The sequence below is a fragment of the Coffea arabica genome, chromosome 4e (assembly GCF_036785885.1).
Source record: "Coffea arabica cultivar ET-39 chromosome 4e, Coffea Arabica ET-39 HiFi, whole genome shotgun sequence".
Lineage (NCBI taxonomy): Eukaryota > Viridiplantae > Streptophyta > Magnoliopsida > Gentianales > Rubiaceae > Coffea > Coffea arabica.
The window spans coordinates 12,299,801-12,322,533 of NC_092317.1; the positions used below are offsets into that span (position 1 = coordinate 12,299,801).

Genomic DNA, 22,733 nt, shown 5'->3' on the forward strand with positions numbered 1-22,733 from the left:
ACCTTCTGAAGAAATTTTGTGACCTAGCACAATACCCTCACAAACCATGAAGTGACATTTTTTCCAATTGAATACAAGGTTTGTTTCTTCACATCTCTGCAAAATTATATCTAAATTGTTAAAATAATCATCATAAATAGATCCAAATACAGAAAAATCATCCATGAAGATTTTCATAATTTTCTCATTAAAATCAGAGAAATTGCCATCATGCATCGTTGGAAAGTGGCCGGTGCATGCACAGTCCAAAAGGCATCATTCGAAATGCAAAAGTGCCGTAAGGACAAGTGAATGTGATTTTCTCTTGATCTTCCGGTGCAATTACTATTTGATTGTATCCTGAAAAACCATCCAAAAAATAATTAAATTCATATCCGGCCAATCTTTCTACCATTTGATCAAGAAAATGTAGAGGGAATTAATCCTTTCTAGTAGCTACATTCAGTTTTTTATAATCAATACAAACTCGCCACCCAACCACAACTCTAGAGGGAATCATTTCATCATTTTTATCTTGTACTATGGTTATTCCCCCTTTCATTGGCACTACATGAATAGGAGAAATTCAAACACTATCAGAAATTGAAAAAATTATACCTGCATCCAGCCATTTAAGGATTTATACTCTTACCACTTCTTTCATATTTGGATTTAACCTTCTTTGAGTCTCAATCACCGGTTTAGAGTTTTCTTCCAACAAAATCCTGTGCATACAAATAGTTGAACTAATTCCTTTGATATCAGAAATTGTCCATCCTATAGCTTTTAAATGCTTTCTCAAAACACGTAAGAGTTTGCCTAGTTGTTCCTCATCTAGTGCAGAATTTACAATCACCGGCAATATCTCTTTTTCTCCAAGAAATGCATATTTGAGGTGTTTAGGTAGTGGCTTAAGCTCAAACTGTGGTGCTTGCTCACATGATGGTGGAGGTAGCCCTTTGCTCAGTCCTAACTCCTCATATGCATTTCTCCTTTTGTAAGGAACCTATGCCTGCAAAAAATCAGTCATTTTTTCAACTTGTTCCTCTTGTAAACCTATACCATTAAGACAAAATTCAAGAGAATTATCATCAAGATTAACTTGACTCATCTCCAATGCCAATTCATCACATATGTCAACAGAATAAATATGGTCAGTAAAAGAGGGATATTTCTCCACTTTACTCAAATCAAATTTCACTTCCTCTTCACCGATTTGAAACTTGAACTTACCTCGTTTGACATCTATTATTATACCTGCAGTCGTTAGAAATGGTCTACCAAATATAATTGGTACATTTACATCTTCCTCCATGTCTAAAACAACAAAATCTACAGAAATAATGAAATTTTGCACTTTAATGAGCACATTCTCCAATATGCCTATTGGATGTCTAATAGACCTGTCAGCTAATTGCAAGGAAATGTTAGTACGTTTTAACTCTTTCAACCCCAATTGCCTAGTCACAGTTAAAGGGATCAATGAAACACTTGCATCAAGGTCACAAAGTGCTTTAGAGAATTTTACATTACCAATAGTGCAAGGAACTGTGAAACTCCTTGGATCTTTCAATTTTGGTGGCAATTTATTTTGTATGATGGCACTACATTCTTCCGTTAATGCAATTGTCTCTTTATCTACTAACTTCCTTTTCCTAGTCATTATCTCCTTGAGAAATTTTGCGTATGAAGGAATCTGCAAAATGGCATCAACAAAAGGTATATTAATATGTAATTGTTTGAAAATATTAACAAACTTTTCAAATTCTTTGTCATTTCTTGAAGGCTTCAATCTTTGAGGGAATGGCACCGGTGGAGGAATTGGTGTTGTATCTTCCATTTGTGGCTCATTTTTTTCCACATTTTCTTTCCCTTTAATTTTCTTGCCATTCTCTCCTAACTCACTCAACTGCTTGTTCTCTCTTCTTTCACATTCTCTCTCATTTTCAACTACTGGTGGCTCACCTACTTCCTTACTACTATGGAGGGTTATAACCTTGACATGCTCCCTTGAATTTACCTCAGTCTTGCTAGGTAAATCCCCTTGGTTGCGATTGTTAACCGCATTTGCTATTTGCTCTAATGGACCTCAACATTCCTGTACATATTGGTGAGTTGGTTTATCTTTCCTTCAATTCTTTCAAACAGTTGAGTAATGACATTGCCTAACTTTTCAATTTTATCATTTGATACATTTGCCAGCTTTTCAATTGCCAATTCCCAAGCTGGTTTGGACTCCAGAAGTGGTTGCTTTGGTTGAAAATTCGGTGGATTAACTGGTCTTTGTTGGTTCCCTTGATCATTCCTTCCTAAATTCGAGTGATTGGGCCATCCTGAATTATAGGTATTGGAGTATGGATTGTTTTGGGGTGGACGGTTGTAATTATTGAGATATTGAACCTGTTCGTTGTTAGAACACATAGAATCATCATGATCTCCGCCGCAAGTAGTACAACATGCAACAACTACTCCTTGATTAGAGTTAGAACCAACGTGCCTATTAAGCATCTTAACTACATTATCCATTTTTGTACTTAACATATTCAAGATATCTATTTCGAGCATACCTGCGGTTCTTCTTGTATTACGTCGTTCGTTTGCCCATTGGTCATTGTTAGCAGCCATTTCTTCAATCAGTTGTTGAGCTTCCTCAGCTGTCTTTCCCACCAATGCTTCTCCCGCTGCCGCATCTACATGCGTCGTTGTTGGATAGGTGAGACCATTGTAAAATGTTTGGACTACTAGCCAATCTGGTAACCCATGATGAGGACATTTTCGTTGCAATTCCCGATAGCGCTCCCAAGTTTCATACAATGTCTCTCCTTCCTGTTGAGAGAAACTAGTTATATCCATTCTAAGTTTAGCAGTTTTTTCAGGTGGAAAAAATTTATTTAGAAAAGCTTTAGCTAATTCAGCCCAAGTAGTGAAAGTGTTTGGATGATGAGATTGTAACCAAACATTGACCTTGTCCCTTAGTGAAAATGGAAACAATCGAAGTTTAATTGCATCCTCACTAACACCATTAAATTTAATTGTATCACAGATTTCAAGAAATGTTGACAAGTGAGAATTTGGATCTTCGGTAGCATTACCTCCATATTGAGATTGTTGTACCATTTGAATCAGTGATGATTTAATTTCAAAATTATTAGCATTTACCGTTGGCCTTGCAATGCTAGTTTGAGAATCGTGTGTTCTCGGTAAAGCAAAATCTCGTAGAATTCGCCTATTGGGTTCATTTTCCGCCATTTCTTCCTCAAATGGTAACTCTATTAAGATTTCCTCTATCGGCTGCCAAACTTCTTGTTCCTCTTGATGCGGTGTATTCCTCCTTTGTCTCTGTAGTGTCCTCTCAATTTCAGGATCGAAAAGTGCAACTTCTCGATTTGATCGGTGCATACACTACAAATAAAAACAAGAGAAATTTTGTAGTTTTAATTGTTAAAATCAACTATAAACAACTTGAATAAAAATATTGAAAATATCTAAATTAATAGAGATGATTAGGCCCTAATATTGCCGCTCCCCGGCAACAGCGCCAAAAACTTGATGGAATTTTTTATCAATGCAAATTTAAATCCAATTTTATACCCGTTGACTGCAAGTATACAGGTCAAAATCATAATATAGGGTACATATCGGGTGGATCCCACGAGGAGCAAATTAAACAAGTACTAGACCCTTATTTCTCTCTATTATTTAGACTTACAATAAATCTGAGTAAGAAAATAATAATGCTATTGTATACAAATCTGGTTTAATCAATATTAAATGCAAATGGAGAAATTTCACTAAAGATTGAATCTAGGGATGTAGATTCCACTTATGGCTTAAACAACACAAATAAATGGATTTACCTCTTGTTATTATTCTTGTTTAACCAGAGATTCATTTCCAATATTATCAAATCTCATTCTCATGATGAAATGGCCTAAAACAAAATAGTTTTCCCTATTTTCATGGTGAAATACTACTACTACTCTGTTTTCTTTCATGAAATGTTAAGTAATCCACTTAAGTGTATCTCTATTTTCATGAACATACAACTTAAGCTCTACTCATGTGTTTCCATTGTTACTACCAATTCTCATTGAACAATAACAACTATAAATTTGCTATTGGTGATCAAGCAATAACAAGTAATTACTACATGCACAAATAGACAAGTTAATACAAGATATAACAAGTGTAAATCACATTCAATTCATATCATTTAGCCATAAGTTTCATCTACTCCCTAGATAAAGAAAATTAGCTACTCATGAATGATTTAACAATCAAACTCACAAGTTTATTAATGCAAAACATCATAAATTACAAGTACAATAAAGATAAAAGAAAGCTTAGCTAATTGATGGTGAAGCCCTCCAATTTCTGCTATGTTCTTGTACAAGATGATTACAAGTTAAAACTCCAAATGCTTCTCAAAGAACTCCTAACTAGAGAAAAACTAGTTACAAGAAGGAAAACTAGCTACGTATGGTATTCTCCAGCTCCTCCCTTGTGTCTCTGCATAAAAAGTGGTAGAAAGGCATTTTTTTCTCCTTCATGATTTCAACCACTTAGATTTTGTAAAGGAAATCAAAAGATTTGTTGTTTTGACTTGTCAATAACTCATTTGTCTTCCCTTTTGTTGCAGAAGCATGTGCCATTGAATTCACTCACTCCAAATAGCTGAAAAGTTGTGTGAAAAGTGAGAAAAAAGGGCTGTGCCACTTGCAGAAGAGAGGAGTAGATCCGAGCCACGGATCCGAGGGGTGCACAACGATCTGAGCTCGGATCGAGGCTGATTCGAGGCCTTTCACTAATGATCCGAGCTCGGATCATCTGACCTCGGATGCATTGCTCCAGAAGTACAGACGAGGGCTCGGATCACCCTTGATTCACATGAATCCGAGCTCGGATCCGTGCTGGTCCTTTTTTCAGTTTTTTACTTCTTTTCCTTTTTCTTCACTTTTGCTCCTAATTTCTTATGTACTTTATCCTCTGGATGATCCTTACATTTCCTTCATCTCGTGCATGAATTTCTTACATCAATATCCTTCACAATTTCACAAAATTAACGCATTATTCACTAATTTATCAAGTTTTGAACACTTAAACAATATTTAATCAATTATTACCAAAAGAGTTCAAATATGGTTTTAATCTTCTCAAAACATACCAAAAGTTCATGCCAAACTTGTACAAAATGTATGTTAAATATTCTCTTATCAGATAGGATGTGTCATTCTATATATAGCATGCAATCAAATATGGGATGATATAGGATAATTAATCCAATCTTGTATAATCCCGCGAACCAAACAGACCCTTAAGGCAAACCTTGGATTCTCACTCTACCCCTAACCTTTAAGAGGCAAAATGTCCCTCTATTATGTTTTAATCTTTGAACTTTAACTTGGAATTTGATTTTGACCACTCTAATTGATAGTGGTAAACTTTCTCATGAGATGAGTACATATATTAGGGAATACACTAACAACTAATTATTTTTTTAAAAATGGCAAAAAAATCCTAATAAACAAAAATCATTATAGAAAAAACAAAGAAAAATTTGAGTGTTGACATATGAATGTGTAATTGTAAATATGGGTAATTGACCTTGAATAGTGTAATTATAAGGAAATAGAATAAAATTATTTACTTAATTTCTTAAAGTGGAAAATAGATTAAATTGATTTGTAAAAAAAAAATAGTTTTTAATTTTGTAAATTAGAGAATGAGCATCCTAAAGTTTTTATTATAGAAATTTATTATTTTGTTATAAATAAAAATTTGATAAAAGAAAACTAATTTGGAATAAAAAAGAAGAAAGAAAAAAGGAAAAAAACTTACACAATAGAGGGGTACTTTTGTCTCTATATTTTTTTAGGTCTAAGTGATATAGAATAAAGATTAGGGGGTAAAGTGAGAATCAAGGTATATCTTTAGAGGATAAATTGCCATTAAGCCTTAATTTTATGTAAAATTTTAAAAAATAAAGCAGTAGTAGTTGCAATTTTGCAGATATTTGGTTATTTATTGTGTTTTTGGTGGTTATGCTAACACCATGTGATTAGATAGTTACAATAGGAAATAGCTTTTCTTAATCACTTTTTTTCCCAAAGATTTGGAGTATCTCAATAACATGTTACCCCTCTCAACTTTAGATATATGCATTTTGGCTCCTACAAAAATACCAATTAACCACTAGAGATGATGCTTTCATCCAAAAAGCTAATGAAATGACATTGATCCAAAGAGAACTGACTGTCATACTTCAAAAAAAAAAAAAACTATCTGGTTAGTAGGGTGCCACTCCCTCTGCAACAATGTGCCATGTGTTAGTAGGGTCCATTTTATGTAGTACAAACGAGTCCCACTAGCAAGCTGTAAGCTAGGTAATTGACTTAATCATTATGCTTTTTTTAAAAAAAAATTGCATGAGAGGTATATTATTCCTTTTTAGCAATTAATGAAATGTTACACTACAAATTTTGATCCGTAGGATTACCTTATCCAAATTTTCCACAAAAATGGATAATCAACTAGTTTGAGCACTGAATCACAATTGTATTTCTCATTTATACCATAATTTAAATTAGACAATATAGTATGTCCAACTGTGTGCAAGACCAGAGAAAAAGAGTACACAAGCTTGTCTGAGAGAGAGAGAGAGAGAGAGTCAAAGATATGTATATTGTATCAAGTATGTGTTGGACAAAGGGGAAGCAGAGTAAGTTTGTGTACGGGGGATGGTTTTTGTGCATGAGAGGGAGAGACCAAAGGCTATATATGTGTGTTCCTTTGAATGTGTATGGGCTAAGAGAATAGTGTGTGCAAGTATGTGTGACTACGGGAGAAAAGGAAACATTATTGTATGTGCACTGATAAGTGCGTATTTTATGTATTTTAAGCGTATTTTATTATTTCATTTTGGTATATTTTAGTCATTTTTATAGCTAATTAACTAAATTTCTAGTGAAGGGCGCATTTTGTGGTTTAAGTAAGAAAAATTGTATTTCTATGTATTCAAATGGTGGAAACTTCATGTTTTTCTAGGGTTTAATAATTCAATCATCAAATGAAGTGAATTGAGAAGATATTTGGATGATTGTTGATGATTTAAAGAGAATATGAGGTACAAAATGTTCAAAAGATGAAATGTAAACAAGTATAAAAGAACAAATGTTTGACAGCTTTGACCCCTTTTGATATTTCGACTATATTTTGAGTTAAAAATATTAGATTGACCTGATTTCTGACCTATTTTGAAACTAAGACATATTTCTACATTTATTATGAGACATAAAAATTTAGTTCATGAGTTTTCTTAGTCAAAAAGTCGAAATACTGTTGGCCATTTTTTTTTGTCAAAAGTTGAAATAGGGGATTGACCAGTGAAAGCTAGTTTGGCCATTTCACAGTCTACAGAACTCTAAATTTGATGATTCTTGATGCATTGAAAAACTAACTCAAAAATATGTAACTTTCATGTTTTGTAAAAGAACTAGTTCAGCCTCCATTATCTAAAAAATATCAGTTGAATTTGGTGCAAAAATAGAGTAAAATTGAAGATTGATAAAAAAAAGTGCAAACCTGCAGGAGAGGCAATACGCAGGTGCAATACGCAACCTTACACCTGCGTACTCTTAAGGAAGTTGTGTAACTTGTACAACCACTTGCTCTAATTTTTTACAACTATTTACAGTTTAATTCCAACAAAAATTTCGGCTGCAGCTATAAAGAAGAGTATGGAGACTTGTAAAAGAATATTTTGCGAATCTCAAAAAACATCTTACATTAATTTTAGCAACTCATTTGGAGCTTGAATTCTCTATAAATAGAGGTCTTGGAGAACAATTTTCATAACTTTGGAAGGCTAGAAACACTATCAAAAATATAGTTTTCACTAGTTTTTCTTAGTTCATTAGTATAGTATAGTATAGTAAGTGTATTTATTCATCTTCTACTTGTAGATATGGATGAAGAATTGTGGAGCAAAGATGGAGAATTGGAGTTCATGTGACAAGGATGACCTCTCTTCTATCACTTTTTCTTTTGCATTTGATTTCATGTTTAGTTATAGTATAAGTTTGGATTTTTTCATGTGTCGCTAAGGTTTATGTCTAGAGTTATAGATGAACTTTCTATATCTTATTAGTGATATTTAATTAGTTATTTGATAATATTATTTTGAACAAGTTATTTATCACTTTTTTCTTTCTAATCATGATTAAGTGGCCATTAATTTTGATAATCTTAAGGTGTTAAGTTTGCAATGAAAATTGGTATTTGACACTAATTCAAAAAAGTGCTAAACCTAAGAATATACTCATAAGAGTAGAGATGCACCTTTATGATTTTAGTGGCTTGTTCCATATAATTTTATAGAAGAAATGAGTTTGTAATTAATTTCATAACCACAAGAGTAGATATAGCTTAAGTACATGTATAATTAATTCACTACAAGAGTAGGTTTTATATACATTAGGAAATTACGCCATAACTAACCAAGATAACAACATTCAATTAATCGATAATTTCACTTGTAAGGGTAGTAAGAAATTCCATAATTCTAGGAATTTTATATTGTTATTTTTGTTACTTTTATTTCGTGTTTGTAGCGTTTGTGATAATCTAAATAATAAAGAAGTTCGATCGGTAATTGATAATCTTCCATGTAAGATCGACACCTGATATCCCTATACTCGATAAATGATCTGTATACTTATAAAAAAGGGGTATTTAGGTTTTATTAAAATTTGGTACATAGTAAAATCTAGTCATAAATCTATAAAAGGAGTGTGTGCTGTTAAAGTTGTCTATTTATGAACAACAGCAATAAAGAAACATAATGCGAAATTGCATAAGGATTAATATTTTGTATACTTCCAATTTATCTTAGCTTGTCAAAAGCTTGCTGAAAATTAGTAAATCAAGTAAATAAATTTCACTTCTAATTTCTATAGACAATTTAAGTGATGCTTAATGTACATATTGATAAAATATTTTTATTACCAAACACGTACGACTTTAGAAAGCAAATACTAAATGAATTTCGACAATTAATGGAGTTATCAAAGACCCCATCATCTCAGTATTAATCTAGATCGTCATGAAGAACAAGAGAGCAGGCCTTTTCAATTACGCCTTTCGTCTTTCGCCCGCTACTTCATCGCCTGATCAGAAGATGGGCTTCAAAAGCAGCCTGGTCTAATTCAACTGTACAACTTTTTAATTTTAATTACTTCTATGGTGGTGCCTTGTGGCAATCCTACTTCACTAATTATTATTGTAATAGCTTTACGAAATACTTCTGTGGAAAAGAGTAGAAAATGAAAAGACAATATTATCGTTAATAAACAAGTAAGAGTAGTCTCTTTGCCTCTTTCGAAATGTTTAACATCCTTATATGAGAACTGGAAAGGGTTATGTGAATATCATTAGCCACTAAGAATTAATCAAAATCATCAAGTTAGAAACTAAGGATTCATTAACAATCCAATCTTAAGTGAGAAGTTCGTTGACATTTTTCGGTTATTTGACAAATGAAAACAATAGAAAGGAAAGGGTATAAATGAGTAAAACAGGAGGGGTGAGTTACAAAATCCTCAAATTTTGAAATGGCCAATATACAAGAATCGAGCTACTAACGATGAGTTGCCACATTGAGAAAGTTTTTTACATGATATTCCATTGGGTATCTCCTATAACCCATTCTGTGGAGTCTCGGGTCTCTATAGTTCCAGATGCAACTGCAGAAGGCAGTCATGGACTAGATTGAAAATATAAAATAAATGGTTTAGGTCAGATTGAGCTGAATTGGCCCGATCGAGACCACTCAGTGAATGATGCTTTGAGTATATCATATGCAAAAACTTGAAAAGTCAAGAGCCATTCAAAACTCAATTAATCGGGTAGAACTGGATATCAAGAAAAATGTAAAAAATAGATTTTTTTTTACTTTTCATTTTTTTTTTCTATTTTTCTCCTCCTAATTTCTTAAGAGAATGAAAAATATGTTAAGTTCTTTGCAGGTTCAATTAAACTATTTCTGTTTGTGCATTTCGCCAGGAGGTGAAGAAGCCAACTGTAGCTGCTGGTCAACTATTCAAAATGGAGAAATGGAAAAACTGTAAGAAAGAAAGAGAATATAAGAGATGAAGAATAGGGAAAAGAACAAAAGAAGGTTCCGGCTTGGTGTTTAATTGGGTGAAATATAGAAACAAAAGAAAAACAATTACTCACAAACATATAAAAATAAGAAAAACAAAGAAGAAAATATATGGTGGCAAAAAATTGAAGTTGATAAATTGCCATTTGTAAATAACAAAACACAGGAAGATTACACTGCCAAGACCAAAATTATTTTCATACAATCTTGGACCCATTGATGCTTTGAATAGTTCTGTGAGCCTTGATCTAGTTCTACACATCTTCACTAAGGGAAAAAAAAGTGTTCGGATCATCAATATTTTTTTTTTTTTAATTTGTAGTCTTTTATTGATGAGAATAATTGTTACACACAGAGAAACATCATTTTGAAGTACATGATTGAACTATAAAGACAACAAATGAACCAGAGATGTTTGGTGCTTTGTTGAAAAGCAAAGTAGCTCCAATTCTCCTTAATCCTCAGCCCTTCATACGCTTAATTTTCCGAATTGAAGGCATCCCTAATCTGTCGAGGCGAATTGCTCCACGAGCCATAGTTGGGAACATATGGAAGGAGTCGTATAACTTGAGTTGATGCTCTGGATGAGAGACGCCCACATTGGACAATGCATCAGCGACTGTGTTAGCTTCCCTATAACAATGTGAAAAACGATCAGGATCTTCCACGAACTGCCAAATCTGCCTAATCTCTCGTCGAATCTTCCAAGGGCAGTGTATACGTTTCTGAAGAATTCCAATTAATACCAAAGAATCCGATTGAATATAGAGATTTTCAAAACCCCTATGTATGGATGTTTGAATGCCAATAAGAAGAGCCCGGGCCTCTGCACTTAGACATGTAGTTTCTCCAAGATATGCCGAAAAACCAATCAAAGGAATACCATGTGAATCCCGAAGAACCCCACCTCCTCCACCCAAACCTGGATTACCCTTAGAACAGCCATCTGTATTGAGTGTAAAACGACCAGTTTCCTTTGGTTCCCAATAAACAAGTTTGTACGTGAGATAAATGTGAGATGAATCTGGCCAATCGTACAAATGATAGAATGAATGAGCCTTGAAAACCTGTTTGAAATAAATTTCCACAATGATCTGGATTTCCAAGGAAATGGCAAGACAAATGGCGCGCGATCTCATATGGACATCCTCAAATAATGCTTTATTTCTTGCTTTCCAAATTTGCCAACATACTATATTCGGAAGAATTCGTCCAATGAATCGCTGTATCTCTGAATCATATGAGTGCAACCACCAACCCACTATACGGGAGCGTAAAGAAGAACCAGGAAAAGTCAATCCACATAAAGCTCCAAAATAATTCCAAACTGTTGAAGCTATATGGCCTTTGGAGAATAAATGTTCAATTGACTCCTCCGAAGCGGAATCGCAGCAGAAACACTTTGATGGTAAATGTAAACCAAGTTTACATAACCTATCCGGTAAAGGTAGCCTCTCCAGCAACAATCTTAACATGAAGAATGAAATTTTGAGTGGGATCTGAGGATGCCAAATGCTATCAAAAACCATAGACTTGTTTCGTGCTTGCCTAATATCCTGAAATGCCGAAGCTAGAGAGAAGTTTCCAGATGTTGTGGACATCCAAATGACTTCAGCTTCACCCCAGTCTTCCGGGACTGGATGCTCTAAAATAGAGGGAACCAAATCTGTAGGCAATGTTTGATATAATCTAATCACATCCCAGTGTCCATTGATGATAAAATCACCAAACGACAAATTAGAGACCACCGTCATACGGAGAAACAAGGCACCCCCTCCCAACCAATTGTCGTACCAAAAATGACAAGCTCCGTTTTTGATATCCCATAGTATAGATAGTTCCACTTGTCGACTCACATTGACCATCCTTCTCCAGATTGCGGAATCCATTGACCTGATTTCTACCTGACAAGGATGTAGTAGTCTACAATACTTAGCTTTCATGAACGAAGCCCACAACGAGCATCCCTTTCTGAAGTTCCACCAAAGCTTGAATGAGAATGCTGTGTAGATGTCCTGTAACCTGCGAAAACCAACTCCTCCCTCATCTACCGGATAGCACATTTGAGACCACCGTATCCAGTGAAATTTAGACTCCTCGGAGGATGACCCCCATAGGAAGGTCGAGAAGGCTTTTTCTATAGTTCTAAATACCTTACCTGGGATAACCGCTGCTGACAACAGATGTACTGGCATCGTTGCTAACACATGTTTGATTAGAACTATTTTGCCTCCAAGAGAAAGCATCCTTGATTTCCATGACCTTATTCTCCCTAGGATAGATTGGCAAACTTCCCCAAAATATGATGATTTACATCTGCCAAAGTAGAGGGGGAATCCCAAATAACGTATTGGAAATGGGTGATAATTGAATTTGGTGAGACGTTCAATCACCCTTCTTCGTGCCAGTGATATCGAAGGATGTACTAAGTAACAACTTTTCAGCACATTTATCAATTGTCCAGAACACCTTTGATACGCATCTAGCACCCGCATGATAAGCTTTAGAGAATAAGAGGATCCATTTGAAAAAATTAGAATATCATCCGCAAAAGCCAAATAAGTTATAGTAGGACATGCAAAGGGGACTTTGAAACCCACAAACCCCGGTTGCATAGCAAGATTATTCAATCCTCTAGATAACACCTCAGCTCCTATGATGAATAAGGCAGGCGATAATGGATCACCCTGACGTAGGCCTCGTGTAGATTTGAAGAAACCATGTGATGCCCCATTTATAATGATGGAAAACCAAACATTGGAGATCAATCGCCAAACCAAATCAATGAATCTTTCTCCAAAGCCAAATCTCCTGAGAACACCAATGATATGATCCCATGCCACTCGGTCATATGCCTTAGACATGTCCAACTTCATTACCACATTACCACCTCTAGTCTTTTTCCCAATACCCGACACTACCTCCTGTGCTAGCAAAAAATTTTCTGTTATATTACGGCCCTTTACAAAGCCTGTCTGCTGGGGCGAAATAATTTTGGGCAAAAGAGAAGCCACTCTATCAGCTAAGATCCTGGATAACAACTTGTTGAAGAAGTTACACAGACTGATTGGCCTGTAATGAGAAAATTCCTGAGGATTTGGGTTTTTTGGAATTAATACAATTGAGGTAGAAGTGATAAATCGAGGCAACTCTGCCCCACAGAAAAAGCTGAGAATTGCCTTGTAGACATCTTGGGCAATAATGTCCCAGGCGAATGTAAAAAATTTGCCTGTGAAGCCATCGGGGCCAGCAGCACTATCCCCATCCATTGACTTTAGAACTCGATGAATCTCTTCAATCGAAGGCACTTCTTCCAATTTTCTATTTTCCTCTTCCGATATCATGTGCGGGATCATATGTCGCATAGCAGAAGATGACTCAAGATAGCCAGTGAAGAGATCAGAGAAATATGATATGGCCTCAGTTGCTATATCAGCATTGGTGTCCACCCAAACTCCGTTTGACTTTTTTATACGGTGTATCATTCCTTTAATCCGTCTCTGTCTTACGACCGCATGGAAATATTTTGAATTGCGATCTCCCTGTTTAAGCCATTTTGCCCTGGCTTTTTGGCTCCAAAATTGCTCTTCTATTGACAATGCATTCCGCAACTCTGCCTGAGCCTTACTGAGCTCAACCTGAAATTCCTCCGATGCATATTGATCCATCGATTCTTCTGCTTGTTTGACCACCTCTTCCGCCGAACGTACAGCATCAAATATATTCCCAAAATGTTGCTTGTTCCATGTATGAATAGCCCTCCTCGTTGCCAATAATTTAGAGCACAAAACACGTAGCGGAGATCCACTCACATCTTGATTCCAAGCCTGTCGAATCACATCCAATAGTTGTGGTTTGGTCGTCCAGACATTCAAAAATCTGAAAGGTCGTGGACTATTGTCTGATCGATCAGAAAAAGTAATTTTCAATAGTGCATGATCCGAGGGATGTCTTGGGAGATGGAGTACAGAAATCACGTCTGAGAAATCCAAACAAGACCCATTAATTAAGAATCTATCCAATCTCTTTGAAACCCGAGCTCTACCTCTCCGATTATTAGACCATGTGAAACTAGCTCCTGAAAAGCCGACATCCAAAACCCCTGCCTCTTCCATAAAAGACATGAAATCCGCTCCTTCCGCTATAGCAAACGGACGTCCACCTCGTTTTTCGTGAGGGGCTAAAATAACATTAAAGTCCCCCCCAATACACCAAGGTAGTGAAACAGGCTTATCATTTAATAATGAACACCATAAGCCACACCGCTCCTCTAATGAACATTTAGCATGGACAAAAGACATGATGATTGGAGAAGAAAACAATTGACTTTGAACCTGTATGGAAATATGCTGATCCGAACTACCAGTAATGGAACACACAAAAGGGCTACTATAGAATATCCAAATATCACCCGATAAGTTAACAAATGAATAATCAAATAATAATCGTAGTCGAATGGACTCAATTTTGGACACGTCTGACTTTGGTTCACAAATGACAACAAACTTCAAATGGTGAGCACGAACTAAATTTATCAATCTTCTTAGATTAGGGGCTTTAGCCACCCCTCTGATATTCCAAAATAAACCACTAATCATGAGAAAAAACCTGGAAAGAGTTTTGAGACGATGTTGCTGAACGTAGCTGTCTGTCGGATGGGAAGCCAGCTCGCACACCCTTAGCACGATCTTGTCGGCAATCCATTTGAACACCTACAGATTGGTCAATGTTTAGAGTGTGTATTGATGGCTCAGCCGACTTCTCACGTGGTATAACCAATCTCGGAGATAGATTTCCTACATTAGTTGGCAAAGCTACTTCATCAGCCGCATTGGATTTGGAATCTTCATCATCAGCTCCACGCAATTCGACATAGAGATTATCTATCTCAGTGGTGTCGGACCTTTCATGATAAACTAATCCCAAGTTATGCTCCTCAATAAGCTGGGGCCCCGATGAATTATTCCCATTGGAATTGTCGGGCTGTTGGTTAATTTTGCTTGTGGTGCTGATCATTTGATGCTGAACCATTCCCACGTTATGTTTCCTGAGAATTTGTGGCCCCTCACAATCATTTCCATAGCAAACTGTCAATTGGTCTTCCATGACCGAATGCTCCTTATGGACATGCATGACGACATCAGCAACCGACTGTGGATGTGCATCAGTATTTGAAGCTGCTGTTTTTTTTCCCTCCTTGACCGCATAAGCGTCGGCAACTGCATCGTTTTGCTCAGGTGTTCCAGACTGCTCCATTGCACCTATTGACGTTCCTTCAATTTCAATTACTCCCGGAAGTCGCACCTCTTCAGTAGCTGACTTGAATTCCGTTGATGCTTTCCCTTTGGCTTCAGTGTTGCATTTGTCAGCAGTTCCCTCAGATTCTTTTGTTACAGCTGTTGTAATTCCTTCGTCTTTTGTCTCACCAGAAATTTGCATTTGTTCAGGAGCTGTTGTACCCTCTTTTGATATTTTTTCTTTAGCTTCTGAGTCATTGCATTCATTTGTAATGACTAATTTATGTTGAGTATTTCCAGATAGCTTTGAACCATGCTTAGGCCTTTTGGTTTGATTGTTTTGGTGTTGATGTCCACCATCGATGAAGTTCTTCTTGCAATTTTCAGATGAATGACCCAATCTCCAGCAAGATGAACAATAGCTTGGCATATCATTTGGTACAATCGTTTGCCAAAAGCCGGTTTCTCCTTCAACCGCCACCCAGATTCTCGATAAAACAGGCTTTGCTACATCAATCTCCACGCATACCCTTGCCACACTAGGACGCGTCCCAGCAGCCGTTGCCGAATCCAAAAACAATGGTCTTCCTACTGGAGATAATATGGAAAACAACGAATGTTTATCAAAAAAATGGATAGGTAAATTTGGAAGTTCAACCCAAACTGGTACCAGAGAGGATTCTCTGAGCACATGAAATTCCCGGGACCATCGAAATACACGCATTGGAAATTTGCCTAATTGCCAAATCCCTCTCGTCCAAATCCTGTTAAAATCTGCTTCAGCGGAGCACTTGATCAGAACATGCCAGTAATCCATCAAGCCAATGAAAATGTGGTCTTTTAGGTTTAATGAAGCAAAGAACTTGCGAATATCTTCTAAAGAAGGTCTCCCATGAGAGAATTTTCCAACTAAAGACCATCGAAACGGCTCCGAAAGTTTTTCTACATCTGCTCTGGAGAAAATGACTGCAGCTTCACCTTTGTAGACAGTCGCTGGCCGAATTGGGATAAATGATGTTGAAGGTTGTGAAAAAAGTTGGGAGAAAGATTTTTTTTTTTGTAGGAGATCCTTGCCCCTATGGCGAGTAATGAAGCTATCAAATTTGTTGAATTCATCTTGATGTATTAGCTTTAGCAAGGTTTCAGAATGCGGCTCTTAACTGATTTAGGAAAATAATTAGGTCGAATGTCATTTGTTCAACTGGTATGCCGACCATTATTGACATGTATGTATACGTGGTAGCTATTAGTCTATTTGTTAAATATATGAAATATGGAAATACTTCTTTGGAATTTCCCTTTCATGATAGAAGAAATCAATGCAATCCGCATTTTACCCACATAAATAAAATTAAACACGTAATTGAGAGTTTTATTCCTTAAAGGACAGAGAAAACAAAAAAGGACCAAAAATTTAATATGTATTTGAAATTTAAACAAGTTTAATTACAAGGAGAAATAAATGCCTGCGTAACTTGCAAGGGGGTAAGCAAACTGGAAAAAGAGTTTGTATTTAAGGTTAATTGCAAAATATCCAAGGTTCGCATTGTAAAGTGTCCCCTGACAAGTATATATTTTGCCTAATATTTTGTACATATTTTGGATGGATTGTGGTGGAATTGGGATTAAAATGATGATGAGAATGGCTATTTTGATTATTAGATGATTAGCTAATGATTTAGTAAGCAAAGGATGAAAAACTGTGTGAAAATGGAAAGATTTATTTGTTAAATTGGTTGTGGTAGGAAGGCAAAATTTACGGCGTCGGATACCTGGTTTCGAAGAAAATATATGGCGTCAGATAGAAGGAGTCAAACCAGATAATGCGCTAGATATTAGTAAGAAAATTTTAGAAGAAGGGATGTTCAGCAGTATATGGCATTAGATAGTGAAATTGGCTTCAGATACTTGTATGCCTAAGCGGGAAAATCTTCTCTAATTGCGCAACTTGTGCAACTTCCTGCAAACTTTGCAGCTCTTTTTCTGGTGACAACTAGGATGTCTTGACAGCTACTAATTGGATCCAAAACATCAACTTTTCTCACCTTTTTGCAACTTTGTGTCATTTTTAATATTCAATTATGTCAAGAAAAGGGTGGATGAAGACTTTTGGGCAGAGAAGCTTCTTGAAAAAGGCACTCTTGTTGGGATATCAAGAAGATAGAATAGAAGATAGAGTTAGTTTTTTCTTAGACTAGAACTTGCACTCTCTCTCTAGAATAGAATAGGACTTTTAGCAAAACTCTTGATGTAATCTTGTTATTTTGAAGACAAAGGAGAATTTGGAGTTTGGAGATCTTTGTTCCTTTAATCGAATAAGTATTTTCTTCTCCCTTTCTTTTTATTTCGTTGGATATATGTTGGGATTCATAAAAAATTTATGCTTTATGTGTTTATTCTTCATATCTAGCTAATATATTTGTTCTAAGAGTGGATAATGCCTTGTGTTTCTTGATCTTGGTTTGAATGAATAGATGAATGTTACCTTTTGTTCTTGCTAGTTCATTTAAGATTGCTTGAACATTTGTGAATGCTTGATCACCATTTACAAATTATTTTAGTTGTTGTTTATCAATGAAAATTGGTAGATGATGATGAAACCGACTTAATGGAGCTTAGGATCTTAGCACACGAAAGTAGTGTTGAGACTAGGTAGGGTTTAGTACATTCTCGAGTTTAATGGCACCATACTTGTTGTTTCACCATGAAAGTAGGGAACTGCATGTATAGGTGACACTCAATTAATCGTGAAAGCGAGCTTTGGATACCATAAGTGAATGAGCCTTTAGCAAAACAAGTAATGTAACATTTATCACTCATTTGAACTATAAACAAAGACATTTGATTAATTCCATATCCTAGATTTTGTGTTTTAGTTGAATTTATCCATTAACTTATAGCTGTTATAAATTAGTATGTAGAGTAGATTTTATTTCTCATTGTTGTGGTTTATCTAGATAATAAAGTAAGATTAAATTCTAATAATTGTGAGTGCTCCTCGAGAGATTGAGCTTAACTTTCTTGTATTACAAAACGACCTGTATACTTGCAACTAATTAGGGAGTTATTGAATAAAAGTAGAGTGCTAGGGAACCGTCACCCCCCAAACTATAAATTTCAGCACTATACTCGTTGAATAATCAGCTCTTCGGCAATGTATTCCAATAGAATTGGTAACTGCATAATGTAATGGAAAAAAGTTATTAATGTCTCTAAATTTAGTTAAGTAGTTAAAATGACCCGTTCCTCTAGAAGTCTAGAACTAATATATGTATATCTGTGATTTTCTTTCTTTCTTTCTTTCACATAAATTGAAGATCTATCTTTCTCTTTCAAATAAAGAAAGAAACCTTCTATATACTTAAATAAATCTAGCCACTTAACTAAATACAAGGACATTAACAATTTTTTGCTCATTAAATTTTCTCAGTGGTGAGTTGATTGGAGTACTTCAAGAAAGTTCAATAGTTTGAGGATGGTACTGTTGAAATTGATAGTTTGGAGGACTCGTTGTAGCCCGAAGACAGTTTAGCGATATTTTGTAATTAACACCAGAGCAACTAACATAAATGTGTGATATATTTTATTGTAAAATGAGTCTCAGACAAATTTTGTTGGTAAATAAAATTTGCAACGTATTCTAAACAACTCTTTATGATTTCTAAGGAATTGCTGATCTAGGCTTGTTGATCATGTGTATCAATACTAATATATGAGTTGACAAGGTAGAAGCAATTGGAGAGTTGCTGTAGGTCCCAAATGCGATAACTAGTTATCGCATACCCATTAGAGGAGTAGTATAAAATACACTTTCAATAAAATTTACTATGGCTAGTTGTGGGTAAATAGATGAAGAGCTATATTTTAGTTCAAACTAATTTTTTTTTTTCAGCTTTTAGCATTTTTGTAAGATTAAATGTTAAACACATTGCAGACTTGAATTTTTAATCCCTAATAATCTATAGGATTCAAATTAAATGATCCAATGGTTAATTCATAAAGAACTTAATGAAACCTCAACCAAGGAGCATTTATATAGAAGAGGGGGAAAAAAAAGAAAAGAAAAGAGACACATGCACACAAGAGAAGATTAAACATGATAGACAAAGACCAAAGATTGTTTATACTTTTGCTCACAGAATAGAAAAACCCTAGTTTACTAAGCAGATACTAATGTCTAAAGGGCAAGTTTTTATACTTTTCCCAAGACGAATAAATTCACACATTGCTTAACTCCATTGGATCCTGATCAGGGACAGAACTTTCTCCTTGACCAGCGATACTTGGAGCATTACTTGTTGAAGCATTTCTGCTTCCATTGCGATCTTTCTCGGTATGCAAGCTCTTTATGTAGTTTTGCAGAAGAATGCTAGGTGTTGGCCATTTTTTGCTGCATTTTCGCCCCGAGAATAGCCTTCTTGTGGCTGCATGCCAATGGTTCTTGATGGAGTTTTCAGTCCTTCCAGGCAGTCTCTTTGCAATTTCTACCCATTTGCTTCCTATTTCAGCATGAACCTCGACCAAGATTTTATCTTCCTCCTCCGTCCATGTATCCTTCTGTAAAGGACAACAAATAAGTAAGGGAAGAAGTTTATTAAAGAATCTTATCATAGACAGGAAACTTTCTTGGCTGAATGTTACGCCCGGACACAACCTAAAGTTTACTTCAATCTCATAGACAGGAAAAAGAATATAAGAAAACAAGAACAATATATTGTGTAAGCAGAAAAAATTAAAATAATGAAATGCAACACAAGAATAGCTATAGGGTACCGTCGAGATATTGATGCAATGTTAATTAATCCAAAAAAAAAATCAATGTAATGCAGTACATAAACTTTAAATCACATTATCTAAATTCAACTCATTTCTTCAAAATCGCATGGTATCTAAATTCAATCCCTTTCTTCAAATTCACGTGCTAAAATTCATCTCTAAAACATTTTTGTAGAATTGGAGAACAAATGGTAATTCTCCGATAATGTAAAATTTGAAATATTTTTTTAAATGAGTAAAAAGAAATTATATGTTTAACTGGAAAGGTGGTTACCAAAATCTTTACTTTAGCCATGCTTCTCTAGAATAGATAACAAAGATATTCAAAAACAATAATATCACGATTACCAAAAAGAGACTCTTAATGACGTGGTGTTAGATGCAAATATATCAAACATTCTCGTGCAGTTATGATCTTCACCAAATATATTGTTGAAAAACCTATATTTTATCGTTTTACAAGCCCACATTGATTATATGATACAATTACAATTAAGTTGAACAAATCAATGGCAATCCCCAAAGTAGAAACTTTTAAAACATGGCACCGGATGTTAAGATGTTGTTCTAACATAGATTTCGTATCTGCAAAGCATTTGAATGGTTGAAGTTTTTTAATTTTTTTATACAAACTAAGATTAAGTTATGCCATGTTATCAACAACAAATATTTTTGTTTGTGTCGCGCGTAATACAGCCAATGGGCACATAATCATTAAAAAAAATTACGTACAAGGATTTTAATTTGATGTAAATTGCATGAAGATATAAGATATGTAGACTACAAATCTAATATTTGTGCACTTTTGAAGTGGCTATTTCTCACATCTGAAATGTATTGTATAAAATTAATCTTCTCAACAGCTTTATTTTATGAGCAAATTTTTCCCTCCTTTTCCAGTGGATACCAAACAAAAATGTAGGTCAAAAATGAAAATTCGATTGAAAGTCCTAATCAATTTATGAGAGTGGAAATTTAGTAAAAAGGGAATCATAGAGTGCTGATTTATATATGTTTTAATTCTAAATCATCAAAAGATAAGAAAAACATTATGCATAGATCTACATATCTAGTCGATCACTTAATCAAGAAAAAACTTTAGAAGCAAACCTTGATATCTGACATCAAATGATTGTGCCATCTATCTCTACACTGCTTCCCTTTCCTCCCTTGCAGTATCTTAGAAATTTGAGACCATTTTCCAACCCCAAAATTTTCTACATGTTGGATTAGTGCCCTGATTACACATAAGTAGAACCCAATCAATTTTAGTGCATATGTATTTGCAAAAAGGAGGCACAAAGTTTTATGTAAACATAATTAATAACACAAAAACTATCAAGATATTATCTTTGTATACAAATTCATGTACCTATCTTCTTCCGGGGTCCATTGCTCCTTTGCTGATTTAGTTATGTTTTGAACTCGCTCAGGATTTCTCGGCAAAGAAGGCGGGGCATTATTGGAAAATTTGCCGCTATCAGCAGCTATGCGCGAGCTCTCACCTTGGATCGAGATATCCATAGGATTAACTTGTTGATGACTCGAGGGGATGAGGTTATGGTCCGGTAAATTTGCATCCACTACCGGAGCTTCCATGCCATTATAGATTGACAAGCCACCAATGTTATTATCACTTTCTTCAAATGGCTCGTACTCTAAAAACTCGAAACCTATTGTTGAAGATCTATTGAACAAGGGATCAAAGAAATCATCAGCAGTTGATGATGATCCTGCAATAGGCAAGTCGTCAAGGTGTGGAAAATCTTCCAGAAAATCCTTTGCCTGGTTGCTATCCATCCCAGATTCTTTATGGATTTCAGGTTCTAAAGAACTGGTAGGTAAAGAAAGCTTTTGATTGCTGTCTTGGTCCCTACATTTCTTGTTAAGTTCCATGGAGCAGTGTTTAGCTTCTTTCTCCGCTGCTTAGCCAAATAGGAAAAAATCAGGTGTTATTTAATGAGTTTTTGAGTCTGTCAAGGCAGTTACCCAAATAGAAAATCTACACACCAGAAAAGAACAAAAAAATGTTAATTATGATTTAATGCTTATTTATGTTGTGATAGTAATATGAGAATATAATGGATTACTGTCATCCCAGCAAGCATGAAACACTTCAGACATGTAGGAAATTAATGGATACCAGTTCTAGTTAAATTTCTTTTGTTTTTTCCTCTTTAACTTTCTGTTTAATTTATCTCATTTTACATTTCATTTCACACTGTTGTTATCTTGGCAAATTAATTGTGGAACTCTATTTTGATGGATTTTTATGTTGTGAGCTTTAAAGGTAATGGGGGAAATTAGAATAGAAAGAATCGGAATAAGAAAGTCAGTGTTTCAGAACGTAAGTGACATTTGACTGATATCTGTGATAGAAGCATAAGGAATAATTAGATTAACAGCAGAGGATTTGCCCATCTGTTTAACAACTGTTACTAATTAAACTTATCTGATTTGCACTAAAGTTATCCACTTAGGCCTCCCAAAAAATTTTTTGCACTAAATCTGTACAAAAGACAGGAAAAAATGAAAGCAATGTAATTTCCATTTGGGAAAGTCATTCCAGGAAATCAGTCTAG

General features: G+C 35.2%; 1 protein-coding gene and 1 non-coding gene across 2 annotated transcripts; one reads left to right on the plus strand and one right to left on the minus strand.

Moving 5' to 3' along the window:
- Nucleotides 1-2,734: 2,734 nt before the first annotated feature.
- Nucleotides 2,735-2,841, plus strand: LOC113743101 (small nucleolar RNA R71). The gene has a single exon (XR_003460987.1). It is a non-coding gene; the product is annotated as a small nucleolar RNA R71 (small nucleolar RNA).
- Nucleotides 2,842-19,593: 16,752 nt separating this feature from the next.
- On the minus strand, nucleotides 19,594-22,047 carry LOC113740790 (transcription factor MYB115-like). The gene is made up of 3 exons (XM_027268313.1): nucleotides 21,524-22,047; nucleotides 21,262-21,388; nucleotides 19,594-19,932 (listed from the first exon to the last, which is right to left on the minus strand). The coding sequence occupies exons 1-3, from the start codon at nucleotides 22,045-22,047 to the stop codon at nucleotides 19,594-19,596; spliced, it is 990 nt and encodes a 329-aa protein (XP_027124114.1).
- Between the last annotated feature and the right edge of the window lie 686 nt (nucleotides 22,048-22,733).

Excerpts from the sequence above, each read along its gene's own strand:
- LOC113740790 (XM_027268313.1), bottom strand. The coding sequence starts at position 22,047 with ATGGAACTTAACAAGAAATGTAGGGACCAAGACAGCAATCAAAAGCTT. Across the intron at positions 21,389-21,523 it reads TGGACCCCGGAAGAAGATAG|GGCACTAATCCAACATGTAG; the intron begins GTACATGAATTT and ends ATGTGTAATCAG. Across the intron at positions 19,933-21,261 it reads ATTTGATGTCAGATATCAAG|AAGGATACATGGACGGAGGA; the intron begins GTTTGCTTCTAA and ends TGTCCTTTACAG.